This window comes from Diaphorina citri, unplaced genomic scaffold, assembly GCF_000475195.1.
Source record: "Diaphorina citri unplaced genomic scaffold, Diaci psyllid genome assembly version 1.1 scaffold232, whole genome shotgun sequence".
In the NCBI taxonomy this organism is placed as follows: Eukaryota; Metazoa; Arthropoda; class Insecta; order Hemiptera; family Psyllidae; genus Diaphorina; species Diaphorina citri.
The window spans coordinates 154,551-182,089 of record NW_007377669.1 but is presented as its reverse complement, the minus strand read 5'-3'; the positions used below and the strand labels follow the sequence as shown (position 1 = coordinate 182,089).

Here is a 27,539-nt window from a genome sequence, read left to right as displayed (position 1 = left end):
TGTCAACTAACTCTAATATTACATAGGCTCTTATTACCTACTTTTTAAAAATCCAATGTTATTTTCTCCGTCGAACATTATCATTTTATGGTTCTACTGAACCACTTTAATTAAACTCATTAATGAGTAAGCACTAAGCAATCAACTAGGAAATTGTCAACTAACTCTAATATTACATAGGCTCTTATTACTTTTTAAAAATCTAATGTAATTTTCTCCGTCGAACATTATCATTTTATGGTTCTACTGAACTCACTTGTATGGTTGTGTGGTAATCAGACGATATTTTTATTCGTCAGGTTTGTAATATCTGCAACACATCACATTTGCTAGACTGCTCTTTTATTTTTAAACCCTCTAATCTTCATTTTGAACATCGCGTAAGTTGCGGCTTAAATTTCTCAAAATTTCGTAGATATGTATTTATAAATACCTACCTATTCAAAAACTGAATGCACCATGAAACAATAGCCCAAAACAAAGTTCAAGATCAGACAAGCTGAAGCAAATGATGAGATGAACAATACCGTTTCTGCATTAATCCTAGAACCCAAGTTGTACGAAAATGAAAATCCCAATCCCTCAACTTCTCAGCAGAACACTTCTCGCTTCTCTCCAGTATATGATAATCCTAGAACCCAAGTTGTACGAAAATGAAAATCCCAATCCCTCAACTTCTCAGCAGAACACTTCTCGCTTCTCTCCAGTATATGATAGAAACACATTTACATAACATTATGAAACTGATGGAAGCTTACAACAAAATAATATTACATAAGAAGGTTTTAAAGCATTGCATTAGGAATATTGTATGGGGAAAGCTTAATTATAAATTATAATTATAATCGCTGTGGGTGAAGGCTTTGTAAGGGAGAAGAAGAGGACGAGCGGCGGACGGACAAGAGCAAATGGAAAATCTAATTAAAACCCTTCCACTTTTCCAATCCTTCTCACACCCTCTCTTCACCCTCTATTTCATAATATTAAAGTAGAGAAAACTCTAAAACTTATTTCTCATTCTCCTCTACTCTCCCCTGCGTATATCCTTCCCTCATAGCTTATATTCCTTGTGCTAATGAGGAAATAATCAATACTCTTGCTATATAATGAGTAATGACTTGGAGTAGCCTCGTACTTATAACTTTAGGTATTATTCAAAATAGCCTTTCATACCCCCATCAAACTTTCCTTTTATTGCTGTGTGCACAGTTTTATGAATGCTCTTGTTTCATTTTCTTAGTATAGTTCCATCTTCTCTGCCAGAGTGGGATTTGATTTATGTGTACGTTGAAATTTTGTGCTCTACATCCGTATTAATTGCAAATACTTACCTAGATATGGCTGCTTATGATTATTTATCATGTTCCACATAAAGTATTAAATTAACATATTCATAAAACTAAAATCAGCGGGAACATTGGAGTATTCAGGCGAGGAAGTTGTACTGAGAAATAAGCGAATAAAACCACATAGACACTCAACTCCTAAATCGCTATGTGTCAGACTGATCAGTAATCGCAGTCCGTTTCCTTTATTATGCTAAGTGTACACAGTTGTGTATCTCCTATCATCTTATATCTGCCTAGATTATAGGTAATATATCGTAAAATAATCTTGAATTATTAGAGGAAGTCATGTCATGACGTATTTAAAAATGTTTCGTTTCTTTAATAAACAATTGGGTGGACGGCTTCTTTAGGGAGGAAGCTACTTGATATAAAAATGTTTCGTTTCTTTAATAAACAATTGGGTGGACGGCTTCTTTAGGGAGGAAGCTACTTGATATCTTTAAGTTTTCTGGATGGCTCATTCATAATAATTTGGGGTTGTATTTTGATACCAAGTACCAAGTCTTAAAACTTGGACTCCGCCACGAATTTGACTCAGGCCTAGTGTGATACCGACTCGGCTAAGGAGGTTGCTCCGATAAGGAAATCATTCTCATTCATACCTATAAACTCTAGGTGGATTTCCTGTGAATTTTTACCACATAGTGTTGTAGGTGTACGAACACAAAAAATATTGTTTGATACCTAGAAATAACTTACCTACACAAAAATACGAGCATTAAGGGGACATATATACCTATTAGGTACCTACCCATTGCCCATTGATGAGATAATGAGAGGAAAACAAAATGAAAAATGGTGAGGTCTTCAACAAAGAAATAATGAACTAGGTAGGGTGCAATAAATAAACCACAATATCAGTCAAACCGAACTAAATACTCGTACATTTGAGCCGAGTCACATGCAATGTTCCGTGGGTGCAAGGACGTACGTAAAATCGTAAATGGTTTTTATATAGGGTGTAAAAGTTGAAGTAGGTAATAGTAGGTATTATCGGTATAAGTACATAAGTACCTATGTCATAATAATTATTTATCGGAGAACCTACCGACTTGTATTTATATACATACCTATACTAACTAAATACAGGATTTGGGAATGTAGCTACCTATGTGTATAAAAATGAAAAATTTCTTTTGTCTCTACATGGCTGAGAGCTGGGCCAGCTCAACTTATCTCTTTGGACTTACATGGTAGAAAATTCATTCTACCCTGTTTCTTAGAGGAGGGAAAGTACAATTTTTGATTAAATTGTAAGGAGCGGGAGGCATGCGAACGTCAAGAGTTCAGCAACGTCCTATTATTAGGTAACACGAAACATATAGCTATATTATTTATGGAGGTTTTATCGCCTCCTTGTTTTCTCCCTTCATTCTAAAACCATGTGCATAACAACGCGTGTAGATATTGTAGGTCATATTGTAAATATTTATGTTGAGTACATACTCATCTCTTTTATGACCCTGTATTGAAACCATATTATACGAAGCTAATTAGGTGGGTACCTAATTAGTAATTTACTGATTAGTGATTACCGAGTAAAAGCTAAAAACTAAAGCAGCAAACAGATATCTTATCTTCTAAAATAAACATTAAAACCTAGAGCCAATATTGTATAATAATAGGTTTAGTGGGACTAGGGGGGGTATGTCGTTACGTGCAATTTGAATACATTCATATAATTAGCGTTCAGGCCGTTCAATTTAGGTAGGTAAACCATCTGTTTTGTATTGATTAATGCTTTACCTAGCCTCTCTCTAGCACTAGTTACTATCTTACGAGGTAAAACACTATGTCAATATACCTACATGAACCGAGGATATATTAGGTAAACTAAAATTAGTCTACGACCTATCGGGAGATAACAAGTTCAATTAACATCCACTCCCGTCAAATATTAAGTAGTTATACATTATGAGTATCAGGGTGTCCCTAAATACTCGTTCCTCAGTTAATAGGAAGGACTAGCTCTCCGAAACATATAATACAACATGAATAAAGAGAATAGGAATGCTCCTAATTGCTGACCAGGTCTAATATAAGCAACCGAACTTGCGCTTCTCATCAACTCAGATGTACAGAAAGTTCTTTACAACTAGAATAATAAACAAACAAAAGAAGCAATAAAAGGTAAGGACGGAGGAGAAAGAGGAGAAACTGCAGGCAGCAAAGGAAAAGTGTTTCGAAAGCCCTGGTCAATGCTGATGATGCAATCAATAAGATACAATTAATGTTGGAAACTGAAGAATAAACAAATGAACAAAATAAAGAAGAAGAAAATAAAAGCGGAGAGAAAAGCAGAATAGAAATGCGAGCCAGTGACGTAGCAAGTGAACGGGTTGACTGAATCTTAGAAGCATAGTATGTAGATTTACCTACTAAACTAATAAAATTATTCCAACTAATAAAATATAGGTAGGTATATCCTTACAAATCTACTTAGCTTTGTACCTATAATACTTAAGTAATACATAATTATATTCCTATGCTTACACCTAAATGTAATCAAAGAGGGATTATCAGAATGAAGGAAAAGAAACAAGATGACCTTGAGTTTAATAAATATACTTTCTTAACTACCTGTGATGGCATTAGACAAAGAGAGCGATCATAAAAAGTGGATGGAATCGGAAGAGAGTCTACAAAGAAAGACGTAGGAAAAGCACCGATAAAGCAGCAAAACAAATTTCTCGAAATTCACTAGCTGAAAAATGGATTTTATCTCGTCTCGAAATTCACTAGCCGAGAAATGGATTTTGTCTCGTCTCGCTTGTATCACTACAAGTCGCTTAAAAATGATTAAGGAATGAAAAAGGGAATCCCCAATCAAGCGTCTACAGCTCCGACACTGGCGTTCGTTGGAGAGAAAATAATTGAGAAGGAAAAGCTGGACGCTGGACTTACCTCGACAGCCTCAGGGTTGGACTTCAAGTTGAGAGGGTGGGGGGCAGGGGCCTGAGGTGTGGCTAACATCCCTTCGTCTGTGTGAGGGCCAATAGCCACTGCAAGATTCCTAAAACTCCCAGTTTCAGAAAGTGAAGACATTGTGTAATTTGGTGAACCTGCTGCTACTCAATAGCCACTGCAAGATTCCTAAAACTCCCAGTTTCAGAAAGTGAAGACATTGTGTAATTTGGTGAACCTGCTGCTACTACACAAGAACGGGCAAAAAAATCATATTGATTGTACAATGTACAAAATAATATAAAGTTTTGTTCATCAACTGACCTACCAATTAAAGTATGGTATACCTATCTGCGAAGGTACTTAACGAGTAATTAACAAAATAAATAAGGTATGTGGCTAAATAAAACTTTCAAAAAGCTCAAATCCGGTTTTGATTTTTTTTCTCCAATTTATTGATAGTGATCTTTGTTTAAAATTAGGTTCCTTTATATTTATTAGAATCAGCAAGTAATAAAACGTTATTTGTTTGTATAATGTATTTGCAACATGATCTAAATCTAATACATTTTGTAGATTGTAGAATTTTAGTTAAGTAATAAAACGTTATTTGTTTGTATAATGTATTTGCAACATGATCTAAATCTAATACATTTTGTAGATTGTAGAATTTTAGTTATTACCTGTACACATTGGGTTGGTACCAACTTGAAAGAAATTTAGGTAACAGAGTACCTAACATTGTTTTGGCCAATGTAATTAAAGAGAGAATGAGAGAGAGAGAGAGAAAGAGAGAGAGAGACGTTATTAGATGAATAATTAGATGGAAAACTAGAGGAAGAAGCAAGAGAAGGAGGAAAAGAAAGGAGGAGAGAGAGAGAAAGGATTAGGAGAAAAAGAGGAGGAGGAGAAGGTCAAATCTTGTGCAGGAAGATAGAGAGAGAAAGAAAAAGATAGGGATGGAAGGAGTTGGAGAGAGAGAGATAGGGATGGAAGTGTAATTAAACACAAGACACGAAGAAAGGGAAGGTTACAACTTGATGGTATAAGATAAATAAGTTCTAAGTATCCTACTTATATGTAGTGTAGGTATGTACCTAATTAGTTAGGTACCTAATACAGATATGGCAAAAGTATGTGATGCATTCTATTTATACATCATTGTAATTAAACACAAGACACGAAGAAAGGGAAGGTTACAACTTGATGGTATAAGATAAATAAGTTCTAAGTATCCTACTTATATGTAGGTATGTACCTAATTAGTTAGGTACCTAATACAGATATGGCAAAAGTATGTGATGCATTCTATTTATACATCACATGGTATCGGAGTGTTATTTATACCTGTGTATAAAAACTTTCAATTAAACAAGTGCTTGGAAAATTAGGTACAGATGAGGTATAACTATACAGTTTGTGAATTGCAGTAAGAAAATGAGGACATAAACCTTCAGTGGATACTTGAAGGTTGAAGGATCAACCATCAGCTTATAAAATAGGTACCCATGGATATTATGGGTAATTACGTGTAGGTAGTTATTTTGCATTATTTTTGCTAGTCTGGAATGTGGAATCTAGGGTTCTAGGGGTATACAAACTGCAGGTATAGATTCTATAGCTATTGAATATACGTCTTGCAATCTTGCATACGAGCAAAATATTATATACCTACTTAACTACTAATAATTCTTGTCATATTATTTGAACGATCACATTAATTTTTATGAATGCATGCAAATTTATTTTATCTAATGTCATAAATCAGGTGTGTGTGCCATTGTGTATGTGGTCATACTTGCACTTTCTGATATCTTTCACAAAATAATAGTGACTTGTGACTCATATAAAATTCCAGAAAACCGATTAAGTTATTACCTACCTGTATTTTACATGGAACAATACTAAATTAGTAATTACTGTAATTATCAGGTCTAATTATTATAGCCTTAGGCCCCTGTCGAGGACCAGTTATTTTTATTTTTAATCAGTATACCTCTTGACTATCGCTACAGGCTGTTTAGAAAATTAAAACTATAACTCAATTAGATCCTATTTAAAAAATTCTGAACCGATTCCAATACCTAATGTAGGTAATAGAAAGTAGAAATTTTAGTGGAAGAACTGTAAGTACATAGAATAAAAAATTCCAGTTTTTGGCTCAATGCTTCCTAGCTTCCTACCTTCAAAATTTCTTATATTGCGTTCAGTGTAATACCTCGGTTTTCCTCTTACAATTTCCGTATCCACTCAAAGTTTTCTGCTCGAAGGTAAAGTCTCGAACATTTAGATACAAAAATGGTCTGGTACTGTCCATTTTTCGTTTTAAACCTTGAGGGCACTTTAATAAGTTTTTAGTTCCATCTTGTAAGGATTAAAAATTTTCCTAATATTTTACTCCTCTCACAAACTCAAAATCAACTCCCTCTTTCTCTCTCCCTCTTTCTCTTCAGCCATTTCTTCCTTTCCTCGTCTAGTCTGACTCTTCCCTTCTTCACTTTGTCCACTTTGTCCTTAATAAGTTTATTCACTCAATAAACATAAAACGAGAAACTGGTCAAATGAACACTGATCACTGATAGACTACATTGAATGCAGAATGTTTCTGAGGAGCATAAAAAATAATTATTATAATTTAAAAAGGACACGAAGTAATGAAAATAATGTTATTATTAAAGTTGGTCTCTTCGTTAAACATCGGAAGGAATCGTTTGTTAAAGAATTACCTTTAGGTATCTACAGTAAAATTCTACATAAAACCTATATAAGTTTTAAGGAAATAAGGAAACAATAAAATTAACAAGACAACATAAATTATTTATTATTAGTCAAAATTTATGTTTAATCTTTTTACAAGATGAAGGCAAAGAAAGTTGTCGGACATAAGTCAGGAAAAATGTCACATCCACTATGTATTAGAATTTGAAAAGCAAAATAAAATATACCGATTATAATGTTGTTATTAAAGCTGGTTACTGCATCAAGAGGTAAAATCATAAATATAATCAGACGTAGTTTTAATTGATATATTTCTTTATTTGTTTTATTATTTTTTTTTCTGTAGCTTTTGTATTTTTCAGTATCCGAAAAAAACGTGTGACATGAGAAGAAAAACAGGCCTATCAGCGTAACTGACAAACGCAAATTTTTGCTAGACATTTTGGACTCTGGGGACCCTTAAAAGAATGTTTCCCTTATTTTCCTATTTAAAAAATTCTGAACCGATTCCAATACCTAATGTAGGTAATAGAAAGTAGAAATTTTAGTGGAAGAACTGTAAGTACATAGGTAGAATAAAAAATTCCAGTTTTTGGCTCAATAAGGACGTACGTAAAATCGTAAATGGTTTTTATATAGGGTGTAAAAGTTGAAGTAGGTAATAGTAGGTATTATCGGTATAAGTACATAGGTACCTATGTCATAATAATTATTTATCGGAGAACCTACCGACTTATATTTACATACCTTATGCTAACTAAATACAGGATTTGGGAATGTAGCTACCTAGGTGTATAAAAATGAAAAATTTCTTTTGTCTCTACATGACTGGGGGCTGGGCCAGCTCAACTTATCTCTTTGTACTTACATGGTAGACAATTCATTCTACCCTGTTTCGTAAGGGGGAAAGTACAATTTAATCAAGCGCCCATTGATAAGGACGTACGTAAAATCGTAAATGGTTTTTATATAGGGTGTAAAAGTTGAAGTAGGTAATAGTAGGTATTATCGGTACATAGGTACCTATGTCATAATAATTATTTATCGGAGAACCTACCGACTTATATTTACATACCTATGCTAACTAAATACAGGATTTGGGAATGTAGCTACCTAGGTGTATAAAAATGAAAAATTTCTTTTGTCTCTACATGGCTGGGAGCTGGGCCAGCTCAACTTATCTCTTTGGACTTACATGGTAGAAAATTCATTCTACCCTGTTTCTTAGAGGAGGGAAAGTACAATTTAATCAAGCTTGTAAGGAGCGGGAGGCATGCGGACGTCAAGAGTTCAGCAACGTCCTATTATTAGGTAACACGAAACATATAGCTATATTATTTATGGAGGTTTTATCGCCTCCTTGTTTTCTCCCTTCATTCTAAAACCATGTGCATAACAACGCGTGTAGATATTGTAGGTCATATTGTAAATATTTATGTTGAGTACATACTCATCTCTTTTATGACCCTGTATTGAAACCATATTATACGAAGCTAATTAGGTGGGTACCTAATTAGTAATTTACTGATTAGTGATTACCGAGTAAAAGCTAAAAACTAAAGCAGCAAACAGATATCTTATCTTCTAAAATAAACATTAAAACCTAGAGCCAATATTGTATAATAATAGGTTTAGTGGGACTAGGGGGGGTATGTCGTTACGTGCAATTTGAATACATTCATATAATTAGCGTTCAGGCCGTTCAATTTAGGTAGGTAAACCATCTGTTTTGTATTGATTAATGCTTTACCTAGCCTCTCTCTAGCACTAGTTACTATCTTACGAGGTAAAACACTATGTCAATATACCTACATGAACCGAGGATATATTAGGTAAACTAAAATTAGTCTACGACCTATCGGGAGATAACAAGTTCAATTAACATCCACTCCCGTCAAATATTAAGTAGTTATACATTATGAGTATCAGGGTGTCCCTAAATACTCGTTCCTCAGTTAATAGGAAGGACTAGCTCTCCGAAACATAATACAACATGAATAAAGAGAATAGGAATGCTCCTAATTGCTGACCAGGTCTAATATAAGCAACCGAACTTGCGCTTCTCATCAACTCAGATGTACAGAAAGTTCTTTACAACTAGAATAAGTAGCATGAGCGATATCGCCCTTGTCTAGTGTAGTTATAGACTACACACCATTCAATTCTTAAATGGTCCTAATCCATGCTCAAAAAAATATGTACCTATAGGTACCTAATACCTATCCATCTCTCAAAAATCTAAAACCAACTGTTAAAAATATTTTTGCATTGACATCGATATCACGAATTAAAAGTCTACATAAATCACAAGAACGGGTCTACATCCGGTTACAATGTTGTGTGTTCTTATTTACAATTCGAAATTTTGTGAATTTCCGAAATAAGGTAGCATACAACCCTCTATGATGTAGCATGAGCGATATCGCCCTTGTCTAGTGTAGTTATAGACTACACACCATTCAATTCTTAAATGGTCCTAATCCATGCTCAAAAAATATGTACCTATAGGTACCTAATAGCCTAATACCTATCCATCTCTCAAAAAATCTAAAACCAACTGTTAAAAATATTTTTGCATTAACATCGATATCACGAATTAAAAGTCTACATAAATCACAAGAACGGATTACAAATCTACTTAGCTTTGTACCTATAATACTTAATACATAATTATATTCCTATGCTTACACCTAAATGTAATCAAAGAGGGATTACCAGAATGAAGGAAAAGAAACAAGATGACCTTGAGTTTAATAAAATAGTGTATGTAAATATGTACCTATAGGTATCAAAAGTCTTCAATGATTAGTGCAGATTTTCTCATAGGTATAAGTATCTCCTTGGGTCTACATCCGGTTACAATGTTGTGTGTTCTTATTTACAATTCGAAATTTTGTGAATTTCCGAAATAAGGTAGCATACAACCCTCTATGTCATAGAGATATTAAGTAGTTATACATTATGAGTATCAGGGTGTCCCTAAATACTCGTTCCTCAGTTAATAGGAAGGACTAGCTCTCCGAAACATATAATACAACATGAATAAAGAGAATAGGAATGCTCCTAATTGCTGACCAGGTCTAATTTAAGCAACCGAACTTGCGCTTCTCATCAACTCAGATGTACAGAAAGTTCTTTACAACTAGAATAATAAACAAACAAAAGAAGCAATAAAAGGTAAGGACGGAGGAGAAAGAGGAGAAACTGCAGGCAGCAAAGGAAAAGTGTTTCGAAAGCCCTGGTCAATGCTGATGATGCAATCAATAAGATACAATTAATGTTGGAAACTGAAGAATAAACAAATGAACAAAATAAAGACTAGAATATTAAACAAACAAAAGAAGCAATAAAAGGTAAGGACGGAGGAGAAAGAGGAGAAACTGCAGGCAGCAAAGGAAAAGTGTTTCGAAAGCCCTGGTCAATGCTGATGATGCAATCAATAAGATACAATTAATGTTGGAAACTGAAGAATAAACAAATGAACAAAATAAAGAAGAAAATAAAAGCGGAGAGAAAAGCAGAATAGAAATGCGAGCCAGTGACGTAGCAAGTGAACGGGTTGACTGAATCTTAGAAGCATAGTATGTAGATTTACCTACTAAACTAATAAAATTATTCCAACTAATAAAATATACATAGGTAGGTATATCCTTACAAATCTACTTAGCTTTGTACCTATAATACTTAATACATAATTATATTCCTATGCTTACACCTAAATGTAATCAAAGAGGGATTATCAGAATGAAGGAAAAGAAACAAGATGACCTTGAGTTTAATAAATATACTTTCTTAACTACCTGTGATGGCATTAGACAAAGAGAGCGATCATAAAAAGTGGATGGAATCGGAAGAGAGTCTACAAAGAAAGACGTAGGAAAAGCACCGATAAAGCAGCAAAACAAATTTCTCGAAATTCACTAGCTGAAAAATGGATTTTATCTCGTCTCGAAATTCACTAGCCGAGAAATGGATTTTGTCTCGTCTCGCTTGTATCACTACAAGTCGCTTAAAAATGATTAAGGAATGAAAAAGGGAATCCCCAATCAAGCGTCTACAGCTCCGACACTGGCGTTCGTTGGAGAGAAAATAATTGAGAAGGAAAAGCTGGACGCTGGACTTACCTCGACAGCCTCAGGGTTGGACTTCAAGTTGAGAGGGTGGGGGGCAGGGGCTTGAGGTGTGGCTAACATCCCTTCGTCTGTGTGAGGGGGCGTGGCGTTCCCGTTAACCATAACGCGGCATAGCAACGTCCTAGAACACAGAAGGAAAAGAGTCATGAGCTTTTTTTCGGGTGACTTGGAACCCAGTCAGGCTGAGTGAGGTTAAATTGAGGAGGTGGGTAGCCGAATCGTGGGTAAAACTCCCGTCACGAGAAGACCTAAGTTGTTAAAATTCACTCTAAAGCTCTATACCTACCTACTTTTTTGTGGACATAGCTATTAACCTATTCGTACTTTTATCATTCCTCTGTCTTCTTCAGTTTTTGACTCTCCTTACGTCACGCTGGTATCGATGACTTTATCTTTCAAAGACGTTGCGTTATTACACCAACAATGTACATAGGTACCTTCTTTGGGACACAATGTAGATACCTATTTTAAACTTACTGAGTAGATTTCTAATCTGGTCTTTTTCTATCTGATCACTGAACCTACAACTAAATTCTGCCTTCCTTTGCTTGGCTTTTGTAGATCAGCAAAACTCAAATAAGTGGGGAAATATCGGTTGACACAGTCAGCTTGGGACACAATGTAGATACCTATTTTAAACTTACTGAGTAGATTTCTAATCTGGTCTTTTTCTATCTGATCACTGAACCTACAACTATATTCTGCCTTCCTTTGCTGGGCTTTTGTAGATCAGCAAAACTCAAATAAGTGGGGAAATATCGGTTGACACAGTCAGGTGACTTCAAGATATCGATCTACATTCTTAAATTTCTTGGTCAGGCACAAATACAAGTGCCGAGATACAGAGCAGGTAGAGACATTATGTATATAGCTTAATATACCTACAATAGGATTAGACAGGTCCCAATCTACATAATTATCTTTTCAATGTCCAATGCATTAGGTATGATTACTTCTGAATTCTTTGAAAACACATCACGCTCCATTTAAACTCAATTTAATGATGATGGTTAATAAAGTACATGTTGAGTCGATTTGATAGTAGATAGTAAGTTCTAAAAATAGACGGATATATTAGACTTGAGCATAATGATGAAGATTCTGTAATGAGCTGAATTGAACTCATCCGGCGTCACCCATATGCTGTGAGCATTGTGTATGCTGCTCTCAATTAGACAAGACCTCTACATTATATAGAAGAAGGCCTCAATAGAGAGTTGATTCTTTACAAAGATGTTCATGAACAGCATCATATGTCTTCTTACTCAATTAGACAAGACCTCTACATTATATAGAAGAAGGCCTCAATAGAGAGTTGATTCTTTACAAAGATGTTCATGAACAGCATCATAATATATGTCTTCTTCCTAACTGATCATACATATTACTACTTATATAACTAATATCTATGCTTTAGTACTTAGTATCGGTATACTCTGTTGAAGTAACTAGTCTGGATTTACCTACTTCGATAGGACTACTTATATAACTAATATCTATGCTTTAGTACTTAGTATCGGTATACTCTGTTGAAGTAACTAGTCTGGATTTACCTACTTCGATATTCTGTAGAATAATGAAATTAGGATGATATATGCTGATGATACATAATGGTTAAAATGATAAACTGTATCAAGTGGTTACCCTAATAATGATGATACATAATGGTTAAAATGATAAACTGTATCAAGTGGTTACCCTAATAATCCCTAATATATTGACTTCTTTTTTCGTTGGCCATACATACTACGTACCAAATTTACTTTTCAGATAAAATGCTTAACAGTTATTATGTTGAACAATACTTTGATTACTAAATGGGCCTAATTGCTACACGTCTTGGGCCTGATGTCATTGTTATATTTGGCTATACTGATGATATTCATTTAGGTACTAATGAATAATTATTATGACTGTGTACGGACGTTAGTATCTTTATTACATACCTTATTATTTAATTGTTCAAATCTCAGTGTATGTAAATATGTACCTATAGGTATCAAAAGTCTTCAATGATTAGTGCAGATTTTCTCATAGGTATAAGTATCTCCTTGGGTACCTACTTCATTACCTACATAGACGTACACAAGGTATTATAAAGTTTTAAGATTAAAATTATGTTTTCAAACACGCACTCGTCCTTCAGCCGTTCTTTTACGTTTAGGACTTTGTCCCGTAAAGAACCACACATGAGATTGAGGTGAACAAGCATCTCCTGACAATATTATAAGTAGGTACATACGATTATGTACATACATGTACATCGACATTAGAGTGAGACATAATAGGTACCCAATGGAATACATAATTACTCATGAGGCATTATAATTGAAATACAAATGCATAGGTACCTTTCTATTAATTACCATTTTCTATTAATTATCATTTTCTATAGTGTGATAAATATTTAAATTCATGCAAATAAGTGTACAACAGCCAAACCTCAGACTATTCAAAAACATTACGTTTCGGTTATTCGAAATGTGTCAAAAATAATCATTTGTTCAAATTGGATTAATTATTTGCAATGATTTGTCAATGTTGACAGTTAAGTAATATTCTGGACCAAAAGTTTATTTTAATAACCTACTATTATTATGAATTCAGTAGGTAAGTTAATGTATTCTGAAATTCAGTAATTGAACAAGTGATTGTAGGCATGTAATTTAAATGATTAGGATATACGAGCAAATTAATTAATTATTCTTGTTAAAATGTGATTGACTATCTTGTCATGACCAAGTCATAACACAAGTAGTGACCTGCATTTTTGATTAGATGCTTATATTATTTTTCACAATTGAATGTAGGTATCTCTATGTAGTGTTCAATTAGCATCCATATTTCTAAGGTGTTCATAATATTTATTATTATTAGGCAGGTTCCTACATAGGAAGTTGATGAGAATTTTAACAAAGACGAAAATATAAATAATATTAAACTCTCTTACCATTAAGAAACTGAAATCAATATTGATTTAAGAATCCTGGAACAGATTTCTTCTATATTGCACTTCAAGATCTGCAGAATTTTCAACAATAGCCGTGTCAATGGTAAAATACTAAATTTAGCAAAAAAGAAAACACTAGTATAGGAGTAGGTAAATTGAAAACGTAAAAATCCACGTAGGTAGCTAATAGTTTTCGTAAAAAATAAAACAGTAGGTAAATAGAGGAGGTGTATTACTATATAAATTGAAAACGTAAAAATCCACGTAGGTAGCTAATAGTTTTCGTAAAAAATAAAACAGTAGGTAAATAGAGGAGGTGTATTACTATTAGAAAATCCAACTCGAGAGCTTAACTCAACATCAGAAATTCAGAACTAATGTTTTCATTATAAAAATAATTGAAAAATAACTAAACTACGTTACATACGTCAAAAAATCTTTTTCAAGTTTTTTTAATATCTTTATTATTTATTATTACCAACAGGAAAACACGTGCTTCAAGTAAGGTTATGTTTCGAAGTATTTTTTTTTACTTTCTATTTTCTTTCTTATTTTTTCAGGAAATTTCTCGGAAAAACGAATCTGGCAAACAGTTCAGCTAAGTTTTTGATTGATATTTTAAAATTATTTTGAGATATTTATAACATTAAAAAAGATTAAAGTTATTTGAATGTAATTTAACGATGCTCCGGTTTGAAGTTTGAATTCTTTCAAAAATGGTCCCTCTCCCAACTGGATACTAAAGTTTATAGGTGTCAAAGTTGTCCTTATTTTTTCACATTAATTGTGTGTATTATGAGGGTATGGCAAGTATTGATAAATAACTAAAAAATACAAGTACCTATGTACTTACGTGTAGGTTTTCCTATAGTAAGTTATTTCATCATAGAAAACATCAGAGATTTTCTTCCCCCAGATGTAAATTAAATGTTCCTTATTACTGTAGGTAAGTCCTTATTACTCGTGCTTTAGTATATTTCGTAAGTATAAGCAATTTCCTTTCCCGATTTTATAACTTAGTTATAATTTCGCATGTTTCAGGTGGGGTCTTTCGTTGGAAATTACTTCATTCCAGTGTACGCCTCAGACACTTGTTTACATGTTCATCTGTGAAAATTATAAAAGGGTTGTCAAGAGATCTACGAGCATGTTCAACATTTTACAATTTAATAATGTAATATAATGATTTTCATGTAGGTATGTATTCACTAACTAAATAACTGATCTTCCTTCTGAATTAATGAAGCAAGCAAGAAATTTGTGGGTTGTAGAGAATGAAGAACCAAAAATGTCGAGTTAGAGAGCTACTATAATGTCTAGGTACCTACATGTCTATGTAATGTTCTAATACTTACTCGCAAATATGTTTCAATTCAATGATCAAATGCCACTCTGGTGGCAATAGTGAGGCGGATTTGATAACATGTGCTGCGTTCCCCAGGACCTAGGGTGTGTATTACCTCACTTACACCACCTCTGTAGATAATTTTAAATGTCAGAATTGGATAATGTTAAATATTTTCCATAATACATTACAAAAAAATTGGGTGGGGGCCCCGAATTAGAGGCAGGGTAAGGCAGGGGGGGGATTACAAATTATCCATGAGGACTGTGTGAGGAATATACATTACAAATATAATATGTACCCTCCGGGGGCTAATAGATACCCCTCCCTCCCAAAGCATAATATGAAAAAATACAAGAGTGTTACAAAAATTAACAAATATGACAAAAAATATTTTCGTATACTTTATATATTTACTCATTTATTTTGTCAAATTATAACACAAAAAATGACACTTCAAAACCTGACGGATAGGAGGAGGTATAATTAACAAATATGACAAAAAATATTTTCGTATACTTTATATATTTACTCATTTATTTTGTCAAATTATAACACAAAAAATGACACTTTAAAACCTGACGGATAGGAGGAGGTAGGAGTGGGATGATGGTATAATATAGGTTGATGAAGAGCCGTGTGCATTACTGTTTATGATACTGGCAAATTTCAAAATTATGTATGTTGTATTTTACTGAATAATGATGTGCTCATCATTGGACCAATGATGTGCTCATCATTGGACCCATACCTACCCATGCATACTGGCAAATTTCAAAATTATGTATGTTGTATTTTACTGAATAATGATGTGCTCATCATTGGACCAATGATGTGCTCATCATTGGACCAATGATGTGCTCATCATTGGACCCATACCTACCCATGCATGTAGGTAGGTACTTACTCGAATTTAATTCCTAGAAAAACGAGGTGGATTCTAACATCCGAACTAATAAAATTATACTACCTAATTCTAGAAGTAAATAAATGAAGGGGAAATGGCACATCCACTACTTGCTTGTTTTTCTCTACTCTACATATGCAGCGTGTAGAATGTAGAACCCCGTTACTTATACTTACCTATTATTTATTCAAAGATTCAACAGGACAATTATCGTGTACCCTTTTTCTTTTTTCCATGTCAAAGTATAGCCTATGGGCAGTTTTACAAAAAGAAAAGAAAATAATATAACAACTAGTGATGTTTTTTGTGTCTTCTTGTTAAAAAAATGTACAATGACTGTAAATCACGTGACGAGAGAATTCTAACTCTGTTGAGAAGTTTTCGGTACCCCGGGGGCCTTGTTACTGTCTTCTTTTTTCCATGTCAAAGTATAGCCTATGGGCAGTTTTACAAAAAGAAAAGAAAATAATATAACAACTAGTGATGTTTTTTGTGTCGTCTTGTTAAAAATCTGTACAATGACTGTAAATCACGTGACGAGAGAATTCTAACTCTGTTGAGAAGTTTTCGGTATCCCGGGGGCCTTGTTACTGTTGTTATACTAGGACTGTTTGACTGTTAGGTTTATCATTTTCGAGTATCCTCTGTTCAGCTTTGTTTTGTTGTTTCGACATGATGATGTTACATTTAATGACGATGATGTCACTAATGAGATATAAATATTTGACGGTGTCATTAAAATATATTTACAAACAAAAGTCCTGTACGTCATTATCAGTTTGAATGTTTCTGATACTTGGGGGGGGGGGAACTGAAGGCTCTGCTAAGAAGTTCTGATTTTCAGCTCATCAATGTTACTGTTGTTATACTAGGACTGTTTGACTGTTAGGTTTATCATTTTCGAGTATCCTCTGTTCAGCTTTGTTTTGTTGTTTCGACATGATGATGTTACATTTAATGACGATGATGTCACTAATGAGATATAAATATTTGACGGTGTCATTAAAATATATTTACAAACAAAAGTCCTGTACATCATTATCAGTTTGAATGTTTCTGATACTTTCGGGGGGAACTGGAGGCACTGCTAAGAAGTTCTGATTTTCAGCTCATCATAAGACGAAAAGGTTACAAGTATCTTATCTTTTTGTGATATTTTCTACTGTGATACTGTCTGTCTACTTCGTGATTTCTTTCTTTATACTCGTACATATAACTATATCTTTTTTTTATATAAATATATTATAGAAAACCTAAATGTGAAATTGTAAATTGTGTATAATGGTGTAACAATCACAAAAAAAAATAAATAAAATTGAATTGAAATTGAATTGACTTGTGAACTCGTGGATTATTAACAATCAATGGGTAAATCATCAAAATACCCAAAAAGGTATCTATTATACCTACATCCGAAATTACGATAATTATTATTGTTTTTATTATTACCAGGGAGGCAGGTAGGTATCTATAAAATATAGAAAATAATATAAAAACCGCACTGAGCCATTAGTGGTCTAGGGAAAATGGTTCATATTTATTTTAATATTTATCTACTAGCCCATCCCTCTCCAGTGCCCCCTCCACTGTTATTTCGTTTCCAAAAATTTACTTTGCAACCACTGAATTATACATTTATATAATTTTCCATTTTTGGGTACTTTTTGTTACGTAAATGCAGGTGCTCAGTGGTGTCGTTTCCTGTAGCTTTCCCTTTTCAACTCTGTCATTGCTTTAGTCAAGGGCCAGCTTTTGTCAGTGTATGCTGAGATAAAAATGTAGGAATAAAGTTTAACTGATAGGTATTGTTCTTCTTTATTCCTAATTAGGTATGACTTACCAGACTTACCTATAAATATAAACATAGTATTGCTCTGTTCTAAGGATTAGGTATCCAAAATACGAGTATCTTTGAACCTTGTTGGTTTTGTCATTGATATCCTTTCAATTAATGAACATGGAGTAACAGCAAGCAACAATTAGATCTCTGTACAGATCATAAGACCAAAATTTTTAATGTTAGCACATAAAAATACAACTACTCTATCGTACATACTCGTAGGTACTAGGTAGGTATGTAAGTACATAAGTACTACATATACATAAATACGAGAGTTTTATAAACTCACAGATTTTCAAGTTTCCTCAGATCTAACAAGGCACCACCAGAAAGTTTTCTACACCAACTTACGCCACTGGGTATTTCTAATAGCGAAATATCAATTTCCATCCCCGTATTTTTGAGTTTACATTATTTATTTATGATCCGTTTTAAAAATAATTTCACCACTTAATGTGTCCTCCTCTTTCTCTCTCATTGGTTTATACAGGGACACTTAGTGAGCATTAGATGTATGATTATAATTATAGGCTTAATGTGTCCTCCTCTTTCTCTCTCATTGGTTTATACAGGGACACTTAGTGAGCATTAGATGTATGATTATAATTATAGGTACCTACCTATGCCTTTTTTTTCGACAAAGGTAACCGGTAGTTACCTACCGACTACCAGATTTGAAGTCGGCCGTCCTAACCACTCAACACTGAGGTTAGTGACAAATAACAGATAATGTTGTATCAGGTGATGTTTGCCGTCCGAATGTGGTATATAACACAAGGACTAATCTAAGGCCCGGGGCCACATTTTGAAATATTCAATGAAAAGTTAATCAACCAATCAGAATGTAGTGTTCTTGATCAAATTTTAAAATGGTTCATTCTGAATGGTTGATTAAATTTAATCATCGATTATCTCGAATTGTGGTCCCGGGCCCAAGTGATAGTAATTGTTGTATTAATTATTGAAGGCAATATTCCAATACTTTAGACAGCCCCATTCAGCCCCTGTAACATTTAACAATATTTATAAATGATGCTTTAAAAGTTCACAAAAGTTAATGTGTGGTGTGGTAGGTACCACCTGGACATTATATGAAATTTAAGTTTATTCCCATCGATAGGGTTGACCTATTTCACCTAAATAGTGTACGATATTACTCGTTTTGTACAAAATAATATATATTATTGTGGTTAATATGCAGAAGTTATCATTTATTGTGCAGGAAGATAGAGAGAGAAAGAAAAAGATAGGGATGGAAGGAGTTGGAGAGAGAGAGATAGGGATGGAAGGAGAGAGAGAGAGAGAATTCATGCGCCGCTTGAGAAGGGTGCACAATATAATTAGATTCAAAAGTCCAGTCGGTTCTTTGCTCATTAATACACAGGACTTTCTTCTCTCTCTCTCTCTCTCTCTCTCTCTCTCTCTCTCTCTCTCTCTCTCTCTCTCTCTCTCTCTCTCTCTTTTCCTTCTTGTAAGGGTCCCCTTTCATTTTGTGTACTGTTACAGGGTGTACTTTGTATTCTAAAGTTCTATAGGGATGGACATTGATCTTCTAATGCTCTCTAGGGATGGACATTAATCTTCTAGTGTTCTATAGGGATGGACATTAATCTTCTAAAGTTCTATAGGACTGAATGTTGAAGTTCTAAAAAGTTAAATGGTCAGTGACTATCTAAAATTCTGCAGGATAAGAATACAAATGACTTTGCCTTTTTTAGGGTAATCTACCTTGGGAACAACATGACCATCAACAAACAAAGTAGGTAGTATGGTCTTTTTCTTTTTGTCATCAATTTCTTTGCTTCCTGCATATGTATAAGTATGGTCAGAATACAAATGACTTTGCCTTTTTTAGGGTAATCTACCTTGGGAACAACATGACCATCAACAAACAAAGTAGGTAGTATGGTCTTTTTTTCTCGTCATAGATATTCTTTCTCAAAATCAAGGACATGGCTGATGCTGATTGGATTTCACTGTACTTACCGAATTCTACCTCTCTTCCTTTCTTTATTCCCTTCTTTTTAACTTTTTTCCCTTTCACATTAATAATGTTTGTGATTTTCTAAAACAAAAGTCTACAATTTTTTAATATGAAATTTAAGTTTATTCCCATCGATAGGGTTGACCTATTTCACCTAAATAGTGTACGATATTACTCGTTTTGTACAAAATAATATTATTGTGCTTAATATGCAGAAGTTATCATTTACCTAATGGCTTTCTTCTTATTTGCTAAAGATTGACACTTGATAGTTAACATGGGTTCAAGAGGAGAGGAGACAGAAATCCCTCCAACAAATATACTAAAAGTATGTATGTATGTAGGTAGGTACTACCAAAAAGCTGCAAATATCTGGTGCAAGAAAAATCTTTAAGAACTCATTGTTGATGTTAGTATCTCCGAATCTAACAGTAAAAAAGACACATCCACTAATCATTCCTGTTGAACAATTTATAATTTCATAACATCATTATTGTCACGAAATTATGCAAACATTCATAAAATTACCTATCTAAATGTTAATAAACAAAATGCTACCTGTGTTTGCCTGTCAAAAAAGTGACAATTGCCAGAAAAACACATGCAAAAACGTGCAAAACAATTTTGAGCCCCTTCCTAAAAAAAACTCCCTAATTAAAATAATCAAAAATAATAGAATTAAATAATTTGCTAAAAAATAATAAATAAATAAATAAAACAAAGTTCTCTCAATAAAATAATGCTACCTGCTTGTCTAGGTAAGGGCAGGTTGGGGTCAGGTGGTCAAATATTTTACCCATGACCCCCCCCCCCCAAGGGGGGAGTGGCAGAGGGGCTTGAAAAATTATCAGCATTTTTGATTATGATTATTCATTTTTAAAATGTAGGTACCTATGCAATTTTTTCTGTTTATTGACTTGTAAAATTTCATTTTTGTAATTATTTTAATAATATCAGAGAGAATTGTTTTAATTTTTTAATTAAATATTTGATTTTTTGTATTCAACCTACAAATTATTACATATGTAGGTAGGTACATAGATTTCACTTCTAAAGCATACCTGTGTACCTACCAACTACCAACCTCAGTGGCATAGTGGTTAGCGCGATAGTTTCTAGTTTTCGTCCTTACCGGAATCGAACCTAGTCTACCAACTACCAACCTCAGTGGCATAGTGGTTAGCGCGATAGTTTCTAGTTTTCGTCCTTACCGGAATCGAACCTAGGTAAAAGTTAGGGTAAAAGAACACTCAAATAAGCATCATTCAATAGGATAAGGAAAGTCGTGTGATGTTCACACCAGATTTTTTTTTGCATATTAGTGCAATGACCACTACACAATGGGGAATGCTTTGATTTATTTATTTTGAAAAACATGTTTTTATTTAATTTGTTTGTTTTTTATATGGTAATCTAGTTTTTCTTCCTAGAAACGGTTTGTATCATTGGATTGGGGCGAAATTTATTCCACAAATTGATAAGCTCTCACTTCCTACCTTCTCTCCTATCTTGAGGATAAGGGTGAGGTTCTTTCCTCTTGTGACTGTGGAAGGGGAACCAGGATAGCATTTCACTTTGTTTATCTCCATTGTACTAATGGCATTTTTTATGTCACGTATATAATAAATATTTTATTAAAAAGTATGCGGACAATATCAATGGTTTGAAAATTTTCCAATAACAATAAAATATGAAATCATCAGCACAATTTTACAACCGAAAGATTGAACTGATGACAACCGTTCGTATTTTCTTGTATCTACATAATATATTAAATGCGATGGTAAAACATCTCAAGTTTTCCTGTTAAAAGCTTCAGTACTCCATTTATTTCTTCTGTCCTAAAGACCTTTTCAAGATTACCTACTGCTATCAATTGAGGAAAAGCTATACATATGTTTCTAAACTTAGTACCTTAGTAGGTAGGTTTGTAAGACTACCAAATCTGAATTTTATTATCTTATTGAAGTCATCCAGTAAATAATAAAATGATGTACCGACCTAACCATGGCATTACGATTACGTATAATAGCTCCAGACCTACGTAGTACGTAGGTGTACAATAGAAAAGAGACATGATTTTGAAAAGCACTTTCTAATCTTGCGAGTATTTTGAATTCTATTTACAATTTTTAATACCTACATACAAAAAATTGTAAATTGTCATTTGGAATCCCTCCTGATAAACAAAACCCGATATACCTACATACATATCTACCGATTAAAAAAGAAAAAAATGTATAAAAAATAATATATTGATAGATAGCCCCTCCCCCCGCACTCCCCTAAATTTTTACCTCATCCCCACTTCCCACTACCAAATTTATGTTTGACCAAACCAAACGGGATTTTATTATGTTTATTTTTATTCATTTTTTAATTTATTTACGTTATACATGTGTCCATCTTCAGTGAAATCTTTTACAATGCAAAATAGAGTGCGATGTCACAAAAGATCTAACTAGGTCGCAGTGACAAAGGGCGTTTTTAAAACCGATGGCCCTACTTGTAAGTAGAGTGGGGAAAAAGGAAAGAATGAGGAGAATAGAAAGCTTTGGAACTAGTATCTTAGAAAGATAGGAAAGAAATCTGGTTCTACCTTTTCCCTTTCCTTGGTTCCACAAGTGGAAATTATTGCCGCTGTCACTTACAATCGTCGATTAGATGTGCCGCATTTGTTCCATACTTTGCTGGAATATGTACCGCAGATGTACCGCAGACCGATGAAAACGAGTGGCACCACAGCATTTGAGCTTCAAGGGAAATGATTCTGGTTCATGGTGACCAAAGAGGTTAGGGTGATTTTCATAACTACATCGCAACTACCAGGCCACCTATAAAACATTCCTGTGACGTTTGAAATAATTTTCTGGGAGAGAGGGAGGAAAAAAAAGGTAAAAAATATATTCAACTAATCACTAAAGGGTAGGTATCTACTTTTTTTCAGTGTTTATACATTTTTCTATGGGAAAAATCTCCAGCTACAAAAATATAAATCGTCCCAATATAACAGCTAAATTCGAATATGAATATAATAATGGATAAGTTATAAGGACCTAGGACCCAATTCCCACCGGCGCGCGGCGGGCGTTTATCTCACCCCGCTTATCTAGGGGCATTCAGAGGTCCCTAAATATAAATAACACCTATCTACCTAATAGGCAGATATAATGAAAAGTATCTGCCCATAATTTGGTGCTATTCATCCTTCTGAGTTATCAGAAATATGTAGTTCCAAAATATTTTCGCCAAATTAAGCTCCTCAATTATTTCGAAATATAACTACCTATAAATTATAATATAGAGGGGGGTAAAATGTTTGATTGTTATTTTTAAAAATAAAACGAAAGAAGGAGTACGGGAAGGAGGAGGGACTGTTAGATATTGTGATTTTTTTCCGATTTTTTTAATCATTTTTTGACATTTTTTATAATAAATATATTGGTTGGTATTCATAAGAGCTCATATAGCCAATATACTCTACGGAATACAAAATTTTTAGTAATTAATATGGTTTAGATGGGCAGGATGGGGCTCTTAGTACCTTTCAGTTCAAAAGGTTCCTTTTGTGGGAACACACTTTGAGCATATTCTGTTCCAAAGACATTTCGTCCAAATTAGTTCAGAAGCTAATAATACAAGTATATTTACATGCATTTAGTTTGTAAAACAGGGCCCGGTTTTTACTAAAAAAATCCCCAGGTGGAGTAATTTGGCATACTGGGCATAAGTATAAGTACTGGGTAAAATGAAATTGCTAACCCTATAAAGGAGTTTGGTCGTGCTCTTTCCCGCCAAGTAAAAATATGAGAGATTTATTTGCATTCAGATCTTTTTGTTAAAATAAAATTCAATGGGACATTTTATCCTCGGTAAAGGAAGAACTTAAAGGTTTATATCATAGGTGCCTATTTTTTTACTTTTTTTCTGGGAGTGAAGTGGTGGGGGAGTGTCACGTGTTTATAAAAAATGTCAATTTAAAATATATATATTTTAGGCAGAAAGTTTTTTCCCTCATTTTTTTCATATAAAAATTCGTCAAAATGCGAAATCTCTATAGCGTTTCTAATAATAGAAGGGTAGATAGCACAAATATTTTTGGCTTAAAATTCTCTGGAATATGATCCATGTCCATTCTATTCTGTCTAGGTCTAGGTATTTGGTAATTCAATAAAGAATAATACCTACATCTACTGATGCCTGCCTAAATTTTTTCAAGCCATTTTATTCCATGTCCACAGATTTTCCTGGTATTGGTGATCTGCGTCGAAGAGGTACAAAAAACACTTCCTTACATTATTCGTCACCACTACAATCTAATTTCAACTCTAAAAAGTTTTGTTAGGTAAGTAAACCAATTTTCTGAGTCTTCTTGCGCATAGTTAGTTAGTTAGAGACATTCCGGCAGCATGTAATTGCCCAGACGGCCACCCATCCAGATACCAACCTTGCGCAACGTTGATTAACTTTAGTGATCCATTGGGAACTTGTACATTCAACGATCTATTGCCCCTGGCATTTTTCATTGTAATGAAGGAGAAACTGAAGCTTTCTCTCCACTTGACCTAAGAAATATAAAACAGGACACAACTTTCACCCTTGAAATGAAAAAGACGAACCCCCCTCCTCCTACTGTCCCCTGCTCCTGTTGAGTTCTATTGTTTCACCTTCCTTCTTTTTCTACCAGGGGCGAAACTAGGGGCTAGTATTCTCTGAGGCTTAAGAGGTAACTAACAATATACCGGTATTGATCGAAAAGTGATTCGATAAAATCCATAGTTTCAGATTTTTAGTGGATGTGTCAAAATTACATTGTTATCCAAATAAAGGTGATATAGGTCCGAGTAGGTATGTATGAATGTACAATAGATATAAGGTGAGAAATTTGTTTTCTGATATGTACCTATTGCTAGGTGACTATTACATCAATAATTATTATTACATCAATAAATTAATTTTATTAATCTATCACAGTAGGTAAGGTATATCGTCCTTGAGCTCACGCCTGAATTGCTGTCTAGGTTGAGAGGGTTTTCCAGTTCTTACCTTTTTTTTTTCTCTCTCATTATTATAATATTTTCATATAGGTAATTAGTGTTTTACCCTTAAGTATAAATTTGATATAATGAGTTGTAAAAGTTGCATCATGTAGGTAGGTACCTAAGCCTTTTATGTTCTGACATCAGAGAAAACTCGGGGCTCTGTCATAATGCACCGAACTTTCCCTCCTCTTGATGGAGCCTAGGAACGCAATTGTTATGCTAATGACGAAAGGAAAACTATTTTAATTATTTTTATCAAGAACAATAGAGAATGTAAAAAAAAAAAAAAAATATTCTGAAATGAAAAATCAATGACAATCTGCAAGTGAAAGATGTTTCGGAAAATGACAATGCTGCTACCGCCTAATATACAGGGTGGCTCAATATTTAATGTTGTAAACCTATATCGAGAAGAGGTGCGGAATGATCCCAATGGTTCGACAAAGTTCAGCAACGTTACTCGTGGTTGGTATCTGATGGGTGACCCGGTGACCATCTGGGTAATAACGCTGGCTTTTTCCAACCCCACTCAGACTGGGTAAGGCTAATATGAAGAGGCAGGTAGCTTGTAGCCAAATGAAGAGTAAAGCCCATGTCACTAAAAATCTGAACAGTTAATATACAGTGACGTTAAACAATCAAAGAAATATCACTTTGAAAAGTACCTAATATTAGGTTGTTTGCTTAAATCAAACCCATTAATTTCATCAAATTAAACCAAAGTGGACATGGAAAGTTTCGATATTATAAATCACATCCCTACCACCCTGTATTGGAAAATAGAAGGGATAATACCACCCCCTCCCTCCCGTGCAAATGTATAAGAAGGATGAATAGGCATGGACTTACCCTCCCCACCCCGCCCACCCCCGGGGTGTAGGTGGGGGGGCTCATGAATATGAAATATGAATGAATTTCATTAGGACAGGGCGTCGTAGCTTGCAACCCCTTTCCTTTTCTTCTGCATAAATTATAATGTACTAATTAATTATATTCACGAATAACGACGACTGTTTAGCTTATTCCGTCCTGATGAGTCCTTTTAGGGGGACGAAACGTGTCCGATCCTTCTGTAGGTAGGTATTTACATTTAACATATAGTGGGTCGTTTAGGTCGTCTTTAGAAGGATGGGGAGAATCAAAATCAGAATTTATTATAAATCGCGAAAATTTTTAAAGGGGTCATGCCTTTTTTCCCTGGGATTAGAACTAGATCCTCAACTGCCTTCAAATCCAGTGGACATTTTTGAGAGGCAGAGAGAGAAATAGAGGGAGAGAGAGAACATAAAAAGTGTGTAAATGAGACCTGATTATAAATTATCAATGACAAAATATGTACATAGAATAGGTAAATTGTAGAGAAAGAAATGGAAGAATGAAGGAGACAAAGAAACTTGAGTAGGTTTATAAAATTAGTTATCTCGAAATTTTCATTTAGAAAAGGATCCAAGATGTCTGCCAGTACGAATACGAAACTAACCTATGCCTTTACCGTTGTCCCAGCCGTTATTAGTAGAAGGGGAACAAGGGTGCAATTTAATTATATTGAAGAATTCAGGGAGAATTGAAAGCGACATCGAAAATGCAAATAAATATTCTAATGAGACGCGAAAAATCTTTGAATTAATTAAAAAATACGTGCATCCACCTAATTATAAATAAACTTAAATTAATCTACCTATAAATAAATTTAAATTAATCTTATAAAGTTGGAATAAGTTGAAAATATACGTAGGTATACCTGTATTAATTATCCAGAGTAATTAAAGGAAATAAAAATATCGCTCTGGTCGCTAATTAGTTCCTTTCCAAGTGTCATACATGCAAGGTTGCGTTATAAAGTTTGGAGCCCTTTTTAGCAGAAGAAAAGATAATAAATACCTAAGGTAGGTTAGGTGGTGAGTAATTCCTTACTCGTATAAAGCAGTAGGTATTATTGTTCCACTCTTTTCAAATAGGCCCCTCTAAACTTATTTATCCGAAAATTCAAACCCATTTTTACGTCAACTTTCACTGCCCCAATCCGCAATTTACAAACAGCATATTATTCCGAGTAATTTTACGCTTTATAATTATAGTCACCCAACTTTCCTCGAGACTGAAAGTGCAAAGGGACAAAAAACAAGAAGGGTGTTGGACGTTACTGGACGCCATTACTTTTTTTTACTGATATATAATTACATTACATGTCCAAGTGAATAATTATAATTATGTCTAATGAATCTTTTGTCAAAGGCAGGAGAACAATGTGAAGGGAGATTTCAGTACGCATTCATTATGTTATAGCTCCCATTATAATGTGTGGGGCAGATTTGCAGTTGAACATTTTCTGGAGAAAAAAAAAAAAAGTTTACGAGTCATCATTAG

The 27,539-nt window shown here is 34.0% G+C and overlaps 1 protein-coding gene across 1 annotated transcript in view; it reads right to left on the bottom strand.

Annotated features, from left to right (window-relative positions):
• Positions 1-4,394, bottom strand: part of LOC103506381 (RING finger protein B-like) — an 86,121-nt gene extending 81,727 nt beyond the window's left edge. The window contains exon 1 of the mRNA XM_026821450.1: positions 4,254-4,394. Coding sequence (XP_026677251.1) covers positions 4,254-4,394 — 141 coding nt within the window. The remainder of the gene's footprint in view (positions 1-4,253) is intronic.
• Positions 4,395-27,539: the final 23,145 nt, after the last annotated feature.